The sequence below is a fragment of the Podarcis bocagei genome, assembly GCF_964188305.1.
Source record: "Podarcis bocagei genome assembly, chromosome: 3".
NCBI classification, from domain to species: domain Eukaryota; kingdom Metazoa; phylum Chordata; class Lepidosauria; order Squamata; family Lacertidae; genus Podarcis; species Podarcis bocagei.
This window is the reverse complement of record NC_138127.1, coordinates 45,162,508-45,181,537: the sequence shown is the minus strand read 5'-3', so window position 1 is coordinate 45,181,537 and position 19,030 is coordinate 45,162,508. Positions and strand designations below refer to the sequence as shown.

Genomic DNA, 19,030 nt, shown 5'->3' with positions numbered 1-19,030 from the left:
ACTGTCTAAGCTCTGGTTTCATTATTCACAAGTGATTTTGTCCTCTATGAGATCAGAATAATAATAAAAAGTAAGGCTACCTTTGGATTTGTGATTGGAACTGAGATGAAGTAATTTGGTTTATCTTGATTTTTCTTTTTCTTCTTTATTAGATTGTCTTCCTCACTTTCCCTCCCAGTAGTTCTCTTTCTTGTCTTTTTAACATATGGTTTAGCTGCGCTTTTATCTGGGTAGGAAAGGAGGGTGGAGAGGTGTTACGATACTGTGCACACGTGAGTAGAACAATACATAAATTCTCGAAATTAGTACGCAAAGAGTCAATACCTCAAGAACCACCTCTTCCTGTACAAACCGACCCGGACTCTGTGTTCATGATCTGAGGCATTCTTTGTGTACCTTCCCCACATGAGGTCCGGAAGGTGGCAACACGAGAACGGACCTTTTCTGCAGTGGCTCCCTGTTTGTGCAGTCTTTCCCCAGGGAGGTTCGCCTGGTGCCTTCATTATATATCTTTAGGCGCCAGGTGAAAATGTTCCTCTTCAACCAGGCCTTTGGTTGATTAATATTCTAGCCTTTTGAATATGTTTTTTTGGGGGGGCTGTTATTGTTTGGTTGTTTTTGTTTTAAGTGTTTGTTGGTGGCTTTTGCCTTGTATTTTATCATGTGAACCACCCCAAGATCTTATAAAGGGAAGTATTTAAGTCTAGTAAATAAAATAAATAGTAATAAATAAATTCAGGTATCATACTTTTTGAAATATAACATGTATGACAGAGACCTCCCACAAAATTTTGTTGTATAAAGGGTTCCCTGCCTAGGATTCCAGCCGTTCCGTTCCATTCCACACATCCCACATGTTTTCCATTTACTCTTCAACAGTCAATCTAAGCCTACTGCGCCTGCTCAGTCCTCACTGGGCTGCGGGGTTCTTTCTTTTTAGAAATATTTCTAAAGTATTTATTTCTTTTAAAATATTTCTTGAACTTCAGCAAACCTCAGGTTTCCTCTAATTCTACTGACACCTCCCTCTTATGCATAGTTGTTGCCCTTTGGGTGGCTTAACAAAATAATAATACTGCACTTATATCCCACTTTTCCTTAAAGAAGCTTGTGGGTTTTTCCGATCCCCCTTTTATCTTCCAATACCCCTATGAGGTAGGTTAGGCTGAAAGACAACCATTGGCCCAAGGTCACAGATTCACGGCTGAGTTGAAGATTGGAACCCCTGTCTAACACCTCAAGAAGTGAACTGGAATTCTAACATAGGGTGACAGAAACAAGGGCCTGACATTGTAAGAGGATTTTAGGTCATATACATTTTTTCCTAAAATTAATTAATTTATTGATTACTCCCTTTACTGGGCATCTGCTTTCCTGTCAATGGCTACATATACCCTTGTGGTAATCTGTCAGAGGCTGGCATGCATGGCATCACAGAAAAATGTGTCCTGGATTACCTAACCTGTAACAAAAGCTCCCCTGCTTCCATTTCCACTATGACTACCTCAGGATAAAAGTCTCAGTCCTATGTACATCTACTTGGCTATAAATGTTACAAATAAATAGTAATAATAAAACTAATAAATTTTTATTTATACCCTGCCCTCCCTGGCCAGGGCCTGGTTCAGGGCGGCTAACACTGAATATGAATTACAATAAAAGGTAATAGAAAAAAGAAAAAAGAAAAAAAACAGTTTATTAAAATACGGCTTAAAATATAGCTTAAAATGCAGCCTCATTTTAGTAGTAGCCCATAAATGGTCATAAAGGGAGGAAACATCAGATATTCACCCGATCTAGCTATCCATGCTGGTCCTACATGGCCCAGCAAAAAAGCCAAGGGAAATTTTATATACCATATCCCATATAAGGGGTCAGAGTGAGTCCAAGCGGAAGGCCAGGCGGAACAGCTCCATCTTGCAGGCCCTGCAGAAAGATGTCAAATCCTGCAGGGCCCTGGTCTCCTGTGACAGAGCGTTCCACCAAGTCGGGGCCAGGGCTGAAAAGGCCCTGGCTCTAGTTGAGACCAATCTAACCTCCTTGAGGCATGGGACCTCCAAAGTGTTGTTATTTATGGACCTTAAGGTCCTCCGCGGGGCATACCAGGAGAGGCGGTCCCATAGGCATAAACAGATATGCTCTCAAAGGCTTCTATGTTTTCTCCAAAACCAACATAATTTAATGTTGCTTCTGAACCAGTACATTCCAGTATTTTCTATGCTGCACTCACTGTCTTTTTACAACTCTGATTTATTTATGAAATTTCTAAACTGCCTTTCATCCAAGGATCACCGGGTGATTAACAATATAAAAATACGCAACACAGGAATAAACAAAAACATTACTCCCCATGCATATATTTGTGGTGATGGTTATTGTTTCTTAACTGACGATGAAATAACGGCGCCACCCTGTCCAGGCCAGATTTGCAAAACACAACTGAGGTTATCTTCCTGCTGCTGGAAGATTTAATTGGCCCTGTTCTGGTACCTCCTGCCACAATCAGCCCTTTAATTAGCTGTTTCAAATCTGCAATTCAAACAATCTCAGCATTTGCTCATTACCTTTTTATTGTATTTTTCATTATCATAATTGCACATTTTTCTGCATTTTCTTAAAGGGCAAGCACTAGGAAGCGGAGAATTTGTAGTTCATAGAATATTTTGTGATTCACTCGGGATCTGAGTGCATTTTTGTGGTTAAAGGATGCAAACATTTGGGACTTTGGGGAGAGGTGGCGCCAACATTCAAGGACTACAATAGATGCATTTGTAATTGCTAAGGTCAGAGTACAAAATACGAAGAAATTTGGCCCAAGTGGAACATGCTTGTTTACTTCCAAGATGGAAATTTGAGCTAAAGCAACTTCACAGCTCTGGATTAGTATTTATACTTACTACTAAATTCATCTTCAATATCTGCTTTGGCAAATGGCATTTCCATCATCAAGCAACATACAGAATCATCAAGACGGCGGGATTCCTCTTTTCGTTTTTTTCTTTGCTTTTTCTTCCGCTCCACAATTTGCCTTCCATCTGGAATACATTTGAAACAATGAGTTGGGTTTTAGATTTCAAGGCTGATGAAATCATCGCCAATAAAACTCAGTTCCAGGCTCACAGCTCACTGCAAGGCAGCTTTTCAAGCAGAATACCAGAGGCTCTCACAAAGCACTTGCTTGTTCCTCCAAACTGCAAGTTTAGGTTTCATTCTTAGCTTTCGATGTTTTATGAACAATCCCAAAATACATCTGTGTGTCTTGACTCCCTTTTTGAAAGCCACAAGTAATGCTGACTTGCTTTACAAGGATCTATGCAGTTGAGAATGATTAAACTTCCAATCCTCTACACCAGAGTGTTTTCCCTACTACTGCATCTGTGTATGCCTATCTTCTAAACAACTTGTGGGTTCTTATAAACAGGGTGTGGATTCTTCAACTATATACATAATCAAATTCCTTACTTATTTTTTATTTTTTATAAAAATATTCATATACCTCATTAAAAATATCAAAGCTGTTTAAAATAATATACCTATATATTATAAAAACACATAAAAAATAAAATCAAGATACCATCAACTAACTAGCATGGAAATATGTATTCTTAATTGCCTGCACAAGCCTGGAAGAATGAAAAGGTTTTAGCGGAAGGCACATTTTTTGCATATTCTACAGGGCTGGGCTGATGACACTAAAGGTTCTATTTTGTGTTGATGTCAAATGAGCCCTGCCAACTTAGGTGACAACTGTTGTCACATAAAAACAATTATACACCTTTTGTTAATGAAAAGGTACAACTTACTGAGTCTTTTAAAAATAAAAACAAGTAACTGTGACTCTAAACTGATAGTAGCAATCTAAGGACAGACCATCATAACTGTTACACTGAATTAGTGATGTAATGCTTCTTTCATTATGCAGGTATAATTGTAGTATGACATAACAGTTATAGTTGTGTAGTGGAAGAAGTGTTACATCTGAAATTCAACATATCAGGAAATAGCTCATTACTACAGAGCCCTCCTTTTTCAGATCTCCGCTGCCAGGTAGTCCAAATCTAACCCAATGGGGGAATTTGGCAACAGACACACCTGTTCCGTTCTTGTGGCAAAGAAATCACTGGCTTGATAGATGAAGTGAAGTGTAAAAAACACAAGCACATGATCCAGATTATTAGTGCCCTGTATAGCGTCTCTTAGATACCTCATCCCTCATCCGTAGTGCTAGGGGAGATAAATCACCTGATTAGATACTAATTGGCTTCAGTTTAAAGCAGCGAGGGAAGGCTAACAAGGCAGTTGTTAGCTGATCCTGAAGGTTGTACAGGAAGTAGCTGCTGGCTGATTAAAAAAGAAATGTGGCATTTAGGTGAATTGCATCTACAGCTTCCTGTTGTACGCACATACAGTGACAAACACAGGTTTGCCATCATGTAAATATGAGAGGTTAAAATCTTCCTTCCCGATTCAGAGATCCTCTCCTCTGTGCCTTGGGGGAAGTGAATCCTCCCAGCCATTCTCTATATAAAAGCCTCGTGGGATTTAAGGGAGGGGGGAGAACTGATCTTCTGTTCTGTCTCCTGCATGCAAAATCTGCAGAGGATCCTACTCATATAGGAAAAAGGGAATATCATGCAAATCTCTGCACACACAGTGGTTTAGTGTGAATGGTCATTCTGTCATCTCAGAATTCCTATCTACCTCCAGTGTTAGGCATGAAGGGTATCTATCTGAATTTCCAACTATAGAAAAGTCTCAGGCACAGCTTATCACCCTCAGACGTTCAGGAAAAATAAACGTGTTGTCATTGTTTGCATATAAGCTTCACACATTACATCTTTTAGGTACATGCCTTGGAGGTTTTAAGTGTACGCCAAAACTGTAAATTGTAAGAGTGACAAACGGGTTTGCAAATGCATCATAATGACATATTAATGGCGAAGCTATGCCTGGCCATAGCTTCCTGTTGTGTGCACTTTCCATGACAAACCCAAGTTTGTCATCCTATAATCAGGAGCAAAAGGCGATTCTGGCAATTGACTGTTGTATGGCTGATTTCATCGTCAACTGTATCCAAAAATAAAATACACCCTTTACCCTGATGGGAAGGAAGAGAAAAGCTAAAGTGCCATTTTTGCCCCCCCAAAATTATATATTTCGACTTTAAAGTATCAGCATCCAAACAACCAGGCAAGTGTCGAACGTCACTGTTTGTAGTAGTAACAAGTGAAGAAGGGATTACCTCAAGGGAAATTATCCAGAGGATGAGATAAACAAGTGAGTCATAGTGTTGGGCTTGCTGCAGGTTGACAAATTTGATGTGTAATTCTCTGCAGTTCAGAAACAGTAACTTCAGTACATAATTTATGGTTGCCTGTTATTATCATTTGCTGATGTGTAATTTGAACTGAACTTGTAGAACAGATACTAAAAGATCCATGGTGGCTCTGGGACATTAAGATCAACGCTGCAATACAAAGCATGCCTGATTAGAAGTTACGCTGGACACAGTGGACTTCTTTCTGGGTAAATATGCCTTGAATTGGGCTGCATCTCTAACTGCTTCCCAAACATATACATTTTGTTCATCTTTCTTAAATTAAATATATGTTTTGAACTGGGGCTCTGTGGAGGCCATAAGGCTGTATTGATAATACCACTGAATTATAACAAGCCGGATAAGTGCTGAATTATGAGCACGTGTGGGATGGACAGTAGGTATGTGGTTTTATAGGATCCCAGTCATAAACTATTCTCCTTACAGATTCCACACTGAAGCAAGATTCATCCTTAATTATATTTATTGCCGATATAGAACAGAGTGATGTGTTGCTCTTTCCCAGGAGGCTTGGCTATCTTGCGTAATTTAGGCTCTGCAAAACTAGGAAGGCTGTATCTGGGGGTTCCCTTTCAAGCAATAGTAGTTTGCTTCAGCCATTTCTTCAGCAATATTTCTTTTTGGTGCTGTTTGCACTGCCAGTGCCGTGGGGTGTAAACTACTCCTGCTCATTTAAAGCTACTCCAGGAAAGCACTTCTACACCTACCAACATGAAGTGCTTCCCTGCTTGAATAAACAACTGCTGTTTGAGATGATAGATGTAAATGCACTCCATTTTGGGAGCCTGCATTTCTCAATCGAATTTTATTAAAAGGTACCAAGGCATCCTGCAAGTTGTGAATTGCTGGCAGCTATAAAAGCAGGCCAAATGCAAATCATGTTGCCTTCATGGCTCTAACTGCAACACAAAGGACAGAAAAATCCCTCCATCACCCCAATAATTCATGGCCTAGAGTTTCTCTGAGAAAGTAGATTCCACAAGCAGAAAAAAAACTAGGAAGAAAAGGCAGTGATTTCATAGTTTGTGGTAATGTGGTACAGCAGATAAAGTGTTGCAGTTAAAACTATGACACTCCCTTGGTTAGCGCTGGGCAAGTCATTTCCAGCCAAATTTCTCACAGGGTTGTTGTAAGGATACGAGGAGAAAGCAAAAATAATTTCATGCCAACCATAAGCTTATAGAAAGGAGAATGAGCTACAAAAGTGTAGCAAAAGTATGTGTAAACATAAATCATCATTAATTAGGTGAACATTTAAAAGAGCATTTGGAATGGTAAACAAAACCCAGTAGCCTGCAGTGTCATTTGTTCTTTCTTCTATGCTAATTGTGCATAACAAATTGGTTTTTATACTCTTCTTTCCCCAGCTGTTATGTCAAAGAACACTGAACCATACACAGTATACTACAAGGGCAGGGTGTTAATACTCCTTGTGGCATTTCCACTTACCCTATCTGTCCCTTCACTGCCATTTGATACTCCTATCTCAATTCCCACTCCTGGGAGAAGCTTATAGTTTTCAGAGCATAGTCAGCCATATTGCCAAAGCTAAACAAGTCTGGGTCTGGAAGTCCTATACAAGCCACTTTGAGTTCTGGAGGGTGAGATGTGGCAGAATAATAAGTCATCATCATCATCAATCTTTATTACGGTCCAGAGACCCAACAAAACATTACAAATTAATACAGAGTTCATAAAGCCTACCTCCAGGTTAAATAATAAGTAATAAATCCCTACTAGCCCATCTAATGTAGCTGTGTCACATCCAAATTCTGTACTGCACCTAGGAGATCACAGATACCAAACAAGCATTTGCTACTAGTAGCACTCATTTTTATTCCCAGAATACACACAGCTTAATCACTGCAAGGTTAAACATCATCAGTAAAACTATCTAGCTAGCTATCTATAGGGACGCGAGTGGCACTGTGGTCTAAACCACAGAGCCTAGGGCTTGCCGATCAGAAGGTTGGTGGTTCAAATCCCCGCGGCGGGGTGAGCTCCCATTGCTCGGTCCCTGCTCCTGCCAACCTAGCAGTTCGAAAGCACATCAAAGTGCAAGTAGATGAATAGGTACCACTCCGGCGGGAAGGTAAACGGCGTTTCCGTGTGCTGCTCTGGTTCACTAGAAGCAGCTTAGTCATGCTGGCCACATGACCCGGAAAGCTGTCTGTGGACAAACGCCGGCTCCCTTGGCCAGTAAAGTGAGATGAGCGTCGCAACCTGAGTCGTCTACAACTGGACCTAATGGTCATGGGTCCCTTTACCTTTTATCTATAGCAAGGTTGCACAATGGGCCCTTCTCCTCCTGAATAAGAATACCTTGTTTATCCCCAGCAATAATTCTAATATAAAGTTCTGACGGTGACTCTAAAGATCTGAGGCTATTGTGGCTGAGAAAACAAGACGTGTACGCCAAATGGTTTGTGCTTAAGGGGAAAACTTCAGGCGTACCTTTGTACACGTGTCTGTGCTGAGGGCTAGAATGCATGTTACCCCAAGCTACCCCAAGCGCAGGAAATATTTCAAAGCAGCTTTGTGTCGGAAGGGGGACAGCAACACCAAAAATAGGGAGCTGAACCGACAACCAAAATTGGGGGAGCCTTCATTATACACCTTTAGGCGTCAGGCAAAAATGTTCCATTTTAGCTAGGCTTCTGGTTGCTTGATTGACATCCTATGTCCTTTTTAAAAGTGGTTCTTTTTTGAAGGGGGGTGGGAGATGTTATTGGGTTGTTGTTTTTATTTTGATTATATATATTGTGGTTTTACATTTTGATTTTGTTCTGTGAACCGCCCTGAAACCTCCAAGTATAGGGCGGTATATAAATTTAAATAATAATAGCAATTACTCAGTGGCAGTGTCCAATTCAACCCCTGACATCCCCAGGCGGGGTTGGGAGAGCCTCCTGCCTGAAACCCTGGAGTGCTGCTGCCAGCCAGGGTAGGCAATACTAAGCAATGGTCTGGCTCCGTATAAGGCAGGTCCCCGTGCCTCTTTCTCCTCCTGCTGCTGCTGCTGCTCACCGGTCTGCTGCAAGAGCTGGCTGCTTGTCGAGAGAGACTGCCCGTTCTCTCCGGCTTCGCACGGGGCCTCCGCCTCCAGCCCATGGGCGCCCGCCCTGCGGGGAGGCGAACGCTCTCGAGCTGCCATGGCGACCCAGGCACCACGCGGCCCCCGCCTCTCCGCAGGAGGCGCCCGCGGGCCGAGGGGGCTCCGAGGACGAAGCGGCGCGGCTGCGCCTGCGACAAGGCGGGCGGAACGGAGAGTCCGGAGCCAGAGGGTCCGCGGTACCATAGCCCGACTGGCACCTCTGCCTTAGCGGGGAGCGGGCAACTACGGGAAGGCGGAGGGGTCAAGAGCGAAGTTCTGCGGAACGCTCGGAACGCAGGGAGGGAGGGAGAGACGCCCCTCTGCCTTAGCAGGAAACTACGAATCCCAGCATGCAATGCGCCCGCAGAGAGTGTGATTAGGCCGGGCGCGGAGTTGTATCCGAATGCTATCGTTGCGTTCAGTCAGAGTTGCCTCCGTTGTCGCCAAGGGCCACCTGTTTTGTGTTCCCCTTTCCTTCACCATCCCAATCTTTGTCAGAGTATTCTGATGTCTGGGAACAAAACATTTCAGGCAAGACATAGGAGTAATGCTACAAGTTTTGGGGAAGGCAGGACAAAGCTATCCTCTGGCATTTACCAGAGAAATGCACTGAATTTTGCTCTCACTGAAAGAGGGTTGTAAGCCATGCCATCTGAGCAGGACGTCACTAGATGACCTAGAAGGGATTTCCCAGTGGAAGAACTTGGCACCGCAAAGGCACACTCAGCTTTGTAATTTCTGTCATCATCATCATTCAGAATTATAGACCATTTCATGGCATAGAAGCAGTGTACAGGGTAAAAACAGAATGAAACATAGGGGAGGAAACCCTCTAAGTATAATAAATCAGTTCAACAAACTAAAATAAAACATCCTTACAAACTTAAAAAAAGTCACAGAATGTTTCATCAAATATAAGGTGAAAGTTTCATAAATGACTGGGTCAGGAAAAGCCTTTCTAAGAAAAAGTGCCTCCAGTAGGTTTATAAACTTCATCCATACCCCCCAGCATTTCTCTGATAAGAAGAAGAAGAAGAAGAGTTTGGATTTGATATCCCGCCTTTCACTCCCTTTAAGGAGTCTCAAAGCGGCTAACAGTCTCCTTTCCCTTCCTCCCCCACAACAAACACTCTGTGAGGTGAGTGGGGCTGAGAGACTTCAGTGAAGTGTGACTGGCCCAAGGTCACCCAGCAGCTGCATGTGGAGGAGCGGAGACTCAAACCCGGTTCCCCAGATAACGATAAAAATAGGGACGTCCCATTTCTTAATGATAATTTTACTATTTATACCCACACATCTTACTAGGTTGCCCCAGCAACTCTCAGAGGCTTCCAAAATATATAAAAAACACAATTAAACATTAAAAAAGTTCCCTATACTGGATCGTTTTCAGACGGCTCAGGGGTCAGAAAACTCCATACCCTCCAACATTTCTCCAATGAAAATAGGGACATCCTAAGGAAAAGGGGGACATTCCGGGATCAAATCAGAAACCGGGACGGCTTCTCCTAATCAAGGATGTCCCTGGAAAACAGGGATACTTGGAGGGTCTGCTTCATCATGCTAGACAAATTTCTGGTTTAGGCTAGTAATTGACTCCAGAAAACTGGAGCTGCAACACTAAAAGTCTATTTTCTAATATAGGCTAACTTCTCCCCCTGGGCCTATGGTATTCTCAGCAGTTCTACATCTGAGGACTGTCGTTGTTCAGCAGGCACGTAATGGGCAAGGCGGTCCCAAATTCCTTAGGGCTGTAAATGCTAAATGTAGGGCTTTGGAAATGCACCCAGCAGCACACTGGAAGCCACTGCATTTTCTTCAGGAAAGGTGTTACATGGTGTCAATGGGGCACCCAAGCCAACATCTAGCGTTCTGCACCAGCTGCAGCTTTTGGATTAAGCCCAACGGAAGCCCATTGTAGGGTTTGTTGTTGGTTGCCATAATTATGGGATGAGTAAGTCTTGGTGATGAGAGCAGACCTGAGCTCTCCTGACTGTGTAGGAAAATAGACTGGCCACATCTACCCCGCTTGATTCATAGGACATCACAGTTACAAAGAATTATAATAGCATTGGTCTCTTGACAAAATAGTTAAGGAACATGTATTACTTTTAATATGTGGGTTCTTGTTAAAGAATACTTACTACATAATGTTAGGATATCCAACTTGAAATAGCAGTTGTGGGGGAAATAATTTTGCCATCATACTACTAACAAAACTAAAACTAGCTCGTAGCTAAATCAGAAGAGAAGGAGTTAATAAGACATTGGAAGGAAGACAAATAAAACCTCATATGGAACCAATTACAGTTTCTATAAAAGATGTTCCCTCTAGAGGAAGAAAGTTAGCTAATGGAAGAGATATCTTTCTGGAAATACAGCAGCTCCGATCTCAAGCAGCTAGTCATGAACTGGAATAGCTTTTAAACCTTTTTAATTTTTTTACATGCCAAGAGGAAGGAATTGCCAGTTAGACAGGGTTAGCAGGTTCTTAAAGAAAGATAAGGTTTGGACAGAGCTATGTTAAATACCTGTTTCTATCACTGTTTTCAATTTCTGAACTAAGGGGGAAATGAACTGGTTAAATATGGGGTTGGGAATCTTTTTGGCTTCCTCTCCCACACACAACACAGGCCAACTTTGACAGGTGGGTGAGAGCACTCCGGTCAATCACCCAATGTCAGGTGATTGATAGGTGAGCACTCTCATCCACCTGCTAAAGTTGACTTGTGGGAAGAGGGGAGGGATCTACCTTATTTATTTAAAATATTTATAATATTGCTTTTCATCACTATAGATACCAAGGCAGGGTACAAAACACAAAATAAAATAATAAAAACCATTCCAATCATAAATCATAAACAACAATACTAAAAACAAACCATCCAGGAAACAAAGCAGCTAAAAACAATAGAGAAGTTCAAACAATAATCAGTTTGTTTTTGTTTTGTTTAGTCGTTTAGTCGTGTCCGATTTTTCATGACCCCATGGACTAGAGCACGCCAGGCACTCCTGTCTTCCACTGCCTCACGCAGTTTGGTCAAACTCATATTAGTAGCTTCAAGAACACTTTCCAACCATCTCGTCCTCTGCCGTCCCCTTCTTGTGCCCTCAATCTTTCCCAACATCAGGGTCTTTTCCAAGGAGTCTTCTCTTCTCATGAGGTAGCCAAAGTATTGGAGCCTCAGCTTCACAATCTGTCCTTCCTGCGAGCACTCAGGGCTGATTTCCTTAAGAATGGATCGATTTGATCTTCTTACAGTCCATGGGACTCTCAAGAGTCTCCTCCAGCACCATAATTCAAAAGCATCAATTCTTTGGCAATCAGCCTTCTTTATTGTCCAGCTCTCACTTCCACACACCATTACTGGGGGAAATACCTGAACAAATAAGTCTTAACTTGGTGCTGAAATTATAACTACATTGGTGCTATTTGTACCCATAAGGCGGGGATATGCAATGGATGGGGTTTTGGAATGGATAAAACTGTTATTCAAAATACAGGAATGGGTTTGTGATAGACAGCTTAGTGATCTGCCTGCTTCATGCAGAGGTAACATAAATCACTTTTAGGTTTTACTAAAGAGGAGTCACTAATGATGTTGGGAAACGTAGTTGTGAGAGGAGTTGCACTGCTTGGATTTAAATGGAAACATAAGTATAGTGATCATAACAAAAACCTGGTAGAGTGGAGAAACCAATGGGATATTGTTATCTCTGGACACAAACAATAGGAAGGGCAGAAAGGGATATGTTGGCATAGAGTCTGGAAGAGCTGCAGCCCAAGATAGGAAAAGAGGTGGTAAGGGAACACCTACCTACTTTAAATGAATTCAGATCTCCTGGGCCTGATGAGCTGAACCTAAGAGTACTAAAGGAGCTTGTGGATGTAATCCCAGAGTCTCTGTTTATAATCTTTGAGAATTCTTGGAGAACAGGTGAGGTGTCTGTGGACTGGAGGTGTGCAAATGTTGTCCCCATCTTCAAAAAGGAGGAAAGAGAAAACCCAGGTAACTACCGACCAGCCAGCTTGACGTTGATACCAGGAAAGGTCCTAGAACATAGAATTAATCAGTTGGTCTGTGAGCACTTGGAAAAGGATGCTGTGGTCACAAAGACCCAGTATGGGTTTCTAAAAAACAAGTCATATCAGATTAATCATATTTCCTTTTTTCATAAGCATTACAAGCTTGATGGGTTAGGGAATGCTATGGACTTAAGTGTATCTTGATCTGTGTAAGGCTTTTGACATGATATTCTTGCGGAGTCCCCATGATATTCTTGCGGAGAAGCTGTTCGACAGTGGAACAGACTCCCACAATATGTGGGGGACTCTCCTTCCTTGGAGGTTTTTAAGCAGAGTTTGGATGGCCATCTGTCTTGTATAATTTAGTTAAGATTCCTGCATCGGCAGGGAGTTTGAGTAGATGGACTAGATGACCCTTGGGGTCCCTTCCAACACTACATTTCTATGATTCTATTATTCTATGAGTCAAACAGCCAGGGACTTCAGCTTTCATGACCTGCTGTTGCTGATCACAAAGGGACTTGTATTAGAGCAGCAGGCATACTTTACATGACAGCACAGGAAAAGTGCTTGAGAAAAAAAACCTAAGACCTGCATGAAACTAAACAAGTGGTTTAGAAAAATGAGCCTGCTTGACTGAAAGGTTTGTCAATGATACAAAAAATATATAACTTCTGTTAACTATAACATAAGAATATGTGTGTGCACAATATACAGATCATTTTACAAAATAATTTGCCCTTTTGGAAATTTCTGACAGGAATAAACCTCACAAAATTTTCAGAGCAAAATGTAAGATACTACATTATTCTTCATTACAGGACAAAATCCTACCCCAAGTACACTTTTCTCTGCAGAATTTACACACAAACAGACCTTCAAGCTAATTCTTGTGGTAAATTATCACCTGCAGAGTAATAAACAGTGCTACCAAATTTCAATCAATTACTATTTAAATGGTAAGCGGTGAAACGAACAAGCATCTGGGGCATAAAATATCCAAAAGCAAACTATTGATTTTTGCCACAGAGGTGCTTTTAGGTCCTAGCCAAAGTGTTGTAGTAGAAGAAATGTCCTGTAGGGGTTTTCAAGTAAAAATTGATCCAGGAAAGCAGATGGTGCCCTTCTTGTGGCACCATACACAGATTTGTTCTGGGACAAATTGAAATTTGGCTTTACAGGAAAGTAAAACATCACAGAATTGATGCATACGTTTTATATAAGGGTGAAGCTTGTAAGAATGTAATCTAGGTCTTATATAAAAATCTGTACACCACACATGCACACTTTCTTTCCCTTTCTACAATCTGTCTGCATGTTTACCCAAGACACCCTACTGTTGCGGGCAAATTTCACATCCTATAAGACATGGGGACAATGGTTCTATTGTCTTATTTTTCAGGGTGAGGAATCTTATCTTTGTTTGGATATGAGGAGTGGTGATGCATTTAACTCTGCCGCCGCAACATGTGACTTTTCAGATATGTAATCACACTGGAGCTGGAGAATTTCTGTTTGTTCAGTGCAATTGATCATTTACACAGGGCTCCGTGTGCTTAAGATGCAAGACACAAAGTGCACTGCCAGGCTAGGCCTTCCTAACTTTCAAGAAGAATGTCAGCAGAGCATGTTAAATTTTATTACACCTCCAGGCTCAATGCACATAACTTCTTATATTTTCTAAATTCAACGTTCTGACGCTCTTCCAGGGTGCAACATTGCCTTGCTGTATGAAGCCAGCACAGAGCAGGAAACCGCTGAAATGGGATGTCTGGTGCTGCATTTTTGTCTCTTCGCCTTGCCAAAGAAAACGGATCTCTAAGTAAAAGGATGCAAGTTTGAGAGGGACGTTATCGGAAGCTGTTCACCAAAGCAGGATGTCATGGAACGCCTTGCTGGGGCTCGAAACTCTCATGCATTTTGAGAGGCAGTGGCATGGAAGAAGAAAAAAGCCTTCCTCTTCCAGCAGCATATAAAAATCAGTGGGTTTTTAAAGCCAGAGTAGTGAAAAGTCATTTTCAGGGAAGTCATCCAAAGTCTTGAGTATGTTGAAACTGATCTTCTGGCTGCAATGATATGTTGGGAAAACATGTCAAACAAGTAGTTAAAAGCAATATTAGCAATAAACAAACAATGCTGCATCCATTTCCTTTCCAAAGAAAAGACCAGTTTTTGAATTTTTGTGCAGGCTTGAGCACATCCACCCCCTTCATGAAACACAGCCAACAACCCAAGTTTAATTGACTTCACTAGGATTTTTATGCAAGTGAGGAATGCAGAATTGGATCCAAATTTTATGCTGTTCCAGATGGAAGAAATGCATATTTACAGACTAGTAAAACCATTGTTTCGAGACTGAAGTGCTAGATTCAAACCCTAATTTCAAAACCAGCTGCCATAACTTCTTCTTCTTGCCTTTGCATTTTTATCATCCTTTGTCTGACTTTGTTTTCTTCCTTCTTATCCCCTCTTCTCTTTCCATCCTCCTATCCAAAAGACTGAACTGTGGAGCAGACATTGTACTTGCTTCATTCCTGCTGTGTTATTTAAACAGCCTGCACACTAACTGAAAACTTATTATCCAAGCATGGATTTCTATATAGCCAAGAGAGTGCCATTTTTACACAAGAGGGAGTTATGAGCTGGTTTGAGGGATCCCCAAGTTTTGCATGTGTGCGTGTATTCATGGAGGATACGACTATTACTCAGAATGGCTATGTACTATCTCGAGTGTCAGAGATAATAGAGCATAGCTGAATACCAGTTGCTGAGGAAAGCAAGTGTGGAGAGTAATGTTGCATTCATGCACTGCTTATTAGTTTCCAACAGGCATCTGGTTTGTCACTGCAAGAAGAACAGTGATGGATGAGATGATCCAACTAGGCTTGTTTTATGTTCTTAAAAATAAAACAACCCCAAGGGAAGAGTGAGCACAGGATGCCAACTGGTTGTTGAGCTTTTGTTTTGTTTGTTTGTTTGTTTGTTTGTTTGTTTGTTTGTTTGTTTTAAGGAAAATCAGGGAGCAGGTAATGGAATGGAGTATCCTGCAAGATGGCATGGATGACTTGCTGGAAGCAGGAACAATAGCATTTTACAACTGTACATTTTGTTTCAGGTCCCAGCTGTTTCCCCTAGTTCTCATATCATTCATCAGTGATTTTTTTAAAAAAGGTTCTGCGGTACATGCTGTATGAATTTGTTCTTCCAGGTGCATAATAAATGCTTGAATGAGAGCCTCTTCATACGTGACATTTGTTAGTTTATGGAAACTTTTTTTTTGCTCTGTACAGTCTGTACACACTAAACAGTGTAAAAACAATTTTTGCCTCTCAGTCCCCTATATGTAATGCGGACACCTGCCTTGTGCGTAGATCACACAACTGCCTCAATGACTGAGAGCAACTCTTTGTGTAAGCAGCTTGTCCAGTACTATTGCTGCTACAGCTCGATATCCAGGTTGCATGCATTAAATCGAAAGAGACACTAATTGCGTTTGATATTCTGGATTTGGTCTTGCAGGGGTTAGCATGTTGGAAACTGTGAGACTTGAAATATCTTGCTTAGTCAAGACCCCATTGGCTGGCTTTAGGAAGGCCATTATCTCCCTGCCAACTGCACCTATAAAATGAGACTACATGAATGCATTGTGACAACAAATAAGGTAAAGCATATAAACCACTGTGTGCATGGCAGGCGCTATACACCTGGTGGCAATTCAAGAGATGTTCTAAACAGAAAATGGCTTTTGACAGAGCAAGAACGGCAGAGGACTGAGCAATAGTGGAAAGGCACATGGAGCTGATGCTGTCCTTTAGTTGCTCCTGGATAATGTGAGTTTCACACTACAGTAGTTGCAGTAACCTAGCACATATATTGATGGCATGGTAGGTGAACATCTCACCCACCCTAACCACTTTGGCAGAAGTTATAGTCTCCCCTGAAGCCAAAACAAAATGTCTTTATTTATTACCTGGCCCTTCCCAAGGGCTCATGATGGGCAATGATACGTGAAATCATGGATCATCTGTTATTATTAAACCATCGGCTGACCTTCCTCCTTAGGTTCTGTTCGTTTATTATGTGCCTGGCCTTAGCATCTTGATCCTTCAGTGATGGATGCATGGCTGAGTCTTTGTGTGGCCTGCACATTTAGAAGGTTTGCAGTGGCACAGAATTTCAGATTGACAACTAGTTCACTACTAGTATGGACAGGGCCAGCTGAGCCCTTGAAAGTACTAGTGCCTTGCTGCCCGGGAATGTCATGATTCTAGAGATTTAGGACTACTCTAGGAAATCCTTGAACCCAGCTGACTCCTGCCCTAGAAGCTTGGAACAGGTTCTGATTTAGATATCTGCACCTGTTGTAACCTTTGGGCTTAATGCCCACGGGAAACCTAGTCAGAAAGAACAAGGAACATGTTGTTGTTCTCTGCTGCCCAAGAATTCTGAAACTGGCGCTGACTGTGTCTAACTGTGCATGAATTCCCAATGTTTTAGTGCCCACTTGTTTTTCAACATTTTATTATTTCTATAAAGCTACTTTCCCAGAGGAACGACCAAAGAAAGGCCTCTTTCTTGACAGAAGGTAAACAAGGCCTGCAAAATCATTTTGCGATCTTACTCCAAATAATCTTTGCACACCTGGTACAATGAATGCTAGCATCCAGACACTACCATATGACAGAAGAATTACCCATTCATGGGCTGAGTTGTGTTTGTGCAGATTGTCATAATGGTCAGATGTTGTGGCTGCCTTAACCACCTGCTACATCAGGAGACTGAAAGGTACAAGATATGAATGTTCCTTGACTTTGGCAAGTATCTCAAGAGCCAGAGCCATGAATAAATTGGGCAAAGCAGGACAGAATTGGACTCTGACATCCTTTTTATTACTTGGACCACTAAAGTCCTGTCTGTTGATGAGAATGATCTGAGCAGTGTAGACTGGCCATCAGCACTGTTGCTTCAGTGTTCAGGAAAAAGGCCCTGTATAGTACAGGAATACTGGATAGGCATTGGGAAGTGGGCTATAAAGACATGATGTAATTGTATAAATAGTAGGCACAGGGCTGTATGGGGTGCTAGGAGAGGGGTAGTGCCTCTGGTGGGGGACATGCCATGCTCCTTCTGAGGTAGTTTGTCCAACTTTGCTCCCCACTCTGCACTCAGCTCTTACCTGTGGCTCCTAGAAGCTCTCAGCATGTAACAGTGGCCACACCATGGGAATAACTTCAATGGGATGGTTAAACCAGGTGAGGGTAGCCTATGGTTCTCAAACCCTCAGAGAGTTTGGGACTTCCCCTGCATGCAAAGACAGGCTGCGACAGGCAGATTGAGTGGATGAGACCAATTGTGGGTGCAACAGGCAAGATGGCAATTTCTGCCCATGTCAAAGTGAGGGGAAGACGGGGCTCATCAACCTGGGAAGGTAGCCCATCTAGGAGAAGAAAAACTCTGATCCTAAACCTCTGCTGCCTTGCGGGACATCTTCGGGAGAATAAAACCCTACACAGATTTGGAGTGGAGTCCCTAAGATGGCTGGACGACACCTTGTACACCTCCTTCCGGCAACTCCTGCAGCCAAGCTGGTGCCAAATGTATTGCTCTGCTTTCCTTTGGACCATATCAGCGATGCTGAGGAAGAGGGTCTTGTCATCTGGGCAACCCAGGACCTCCATGCACGCTGCCCAGGCTTGTGCCTCGAGGAGGTCACTTGGGTACTGCTAATGCACTGGTTTGGTTTCACACCTGAAGGCAGACTCCGTTATCTCTCAAGACAAATGGATGACAACGACAAAAAGTAGGCACAGAAAGTTAAAGCAAATACCTTGGAGCACATAAGCAACAATCAAATTGTAGGTGGGAGCCATTGTGATGTCCTCTGACATCTTACAGTATACATCTTTCATCCTTTGCATTGCTGAGCCGTGTGATATTTGAGGCTAAATTGGCCAGGGAATAATCCTACATGTTGGGTGAAATTCACCACAACTTCAGTAACCAATGCCTATTAAGCAAATGATATTTGAATCAATCCTAGCCACAAGTGCATTTGAATCACTTGGAGGCTATGTATATTTTAAGTGTTAACCTGCCAAAAGGCCCCCAGAATTCCCCGCAGACCTGAGTTTTGATTAGGACCAGAGTTCCTAATCAAGTAGATATTGCTGGAAAGCAGAGGTGAAGAACAAGCGGCCCTCAAGATGTTGTTGGACTACAGTTTCTGTCACCCCTGCCCATTGGCCACACTGGCTGAGATTGACAGGAGTGGAAGCCAAATAGCATCTGGAGAGCCACAGTTACCACATCCTGGCATCAACCCCCCTCCTTCCTACTCTGCCCCTAATAAACTTTTAGTAAAGGGGTTGGGAAACTGGAAAATCTTGAGCTGAGGAACAAGGGGCTTAAGTGAGAGGGAAATTCAGTGGTGGCAGTTGGCATAACTGGGAGCACTGGACAAATGCCTGTTATCTGTGGACGACAATTAACAGCAAAAAGTAGCAACATGCCATCGGGCCCCTTACTAACTGAGGCCCATACAGGCACAAACTGAACCAAGCGTTAACATTTA

At 42.3% G+C, this 19,030-nt stretch overlaps 1 protein-coding gene across 5 annotated transcripts in view; it reads right to left on the bottom strand.

The window, feature by feature from the left end:
* The window catches only part of AKAP7 (A-kinase anchoring protein 7), an 82,519-nt gene extending 73,841 nt beyond the window's left edge, over positions 1-8,678 (bottom strand). For 2 of the 5 annotated variants that reach the window (XM_081187756.1, XM_081187757.1), the window contains exons 1-3: positions 8,366-8,678; positions 2,898-3,035; positions 81-226 (exon numbers count right to left, since the gene is read on the bottom strand). In XM_081187756.1, the coding sequence (XP_081043882.1) occupies positions 81-226; positions 2,898-3,035; positions 8,366-8,636 (555 nt within the window). In that variant the 5' untranslated portion in view covers positions 8,637-8,678. Of the gene's footprint in view, positions 1-80; positions 227-2,897; positions 3,036-5,242; positions 5,260-8,365 lie in introns of those variants that run through there. The other 3 variants (XM_081187755.1, XM_081187754.1, XM_081187758.1) reach the window with 2 other exon arrangements.
* Between the last annotated feature and the right edge of the window lie 10,352 nt (positions 8,679-19,030).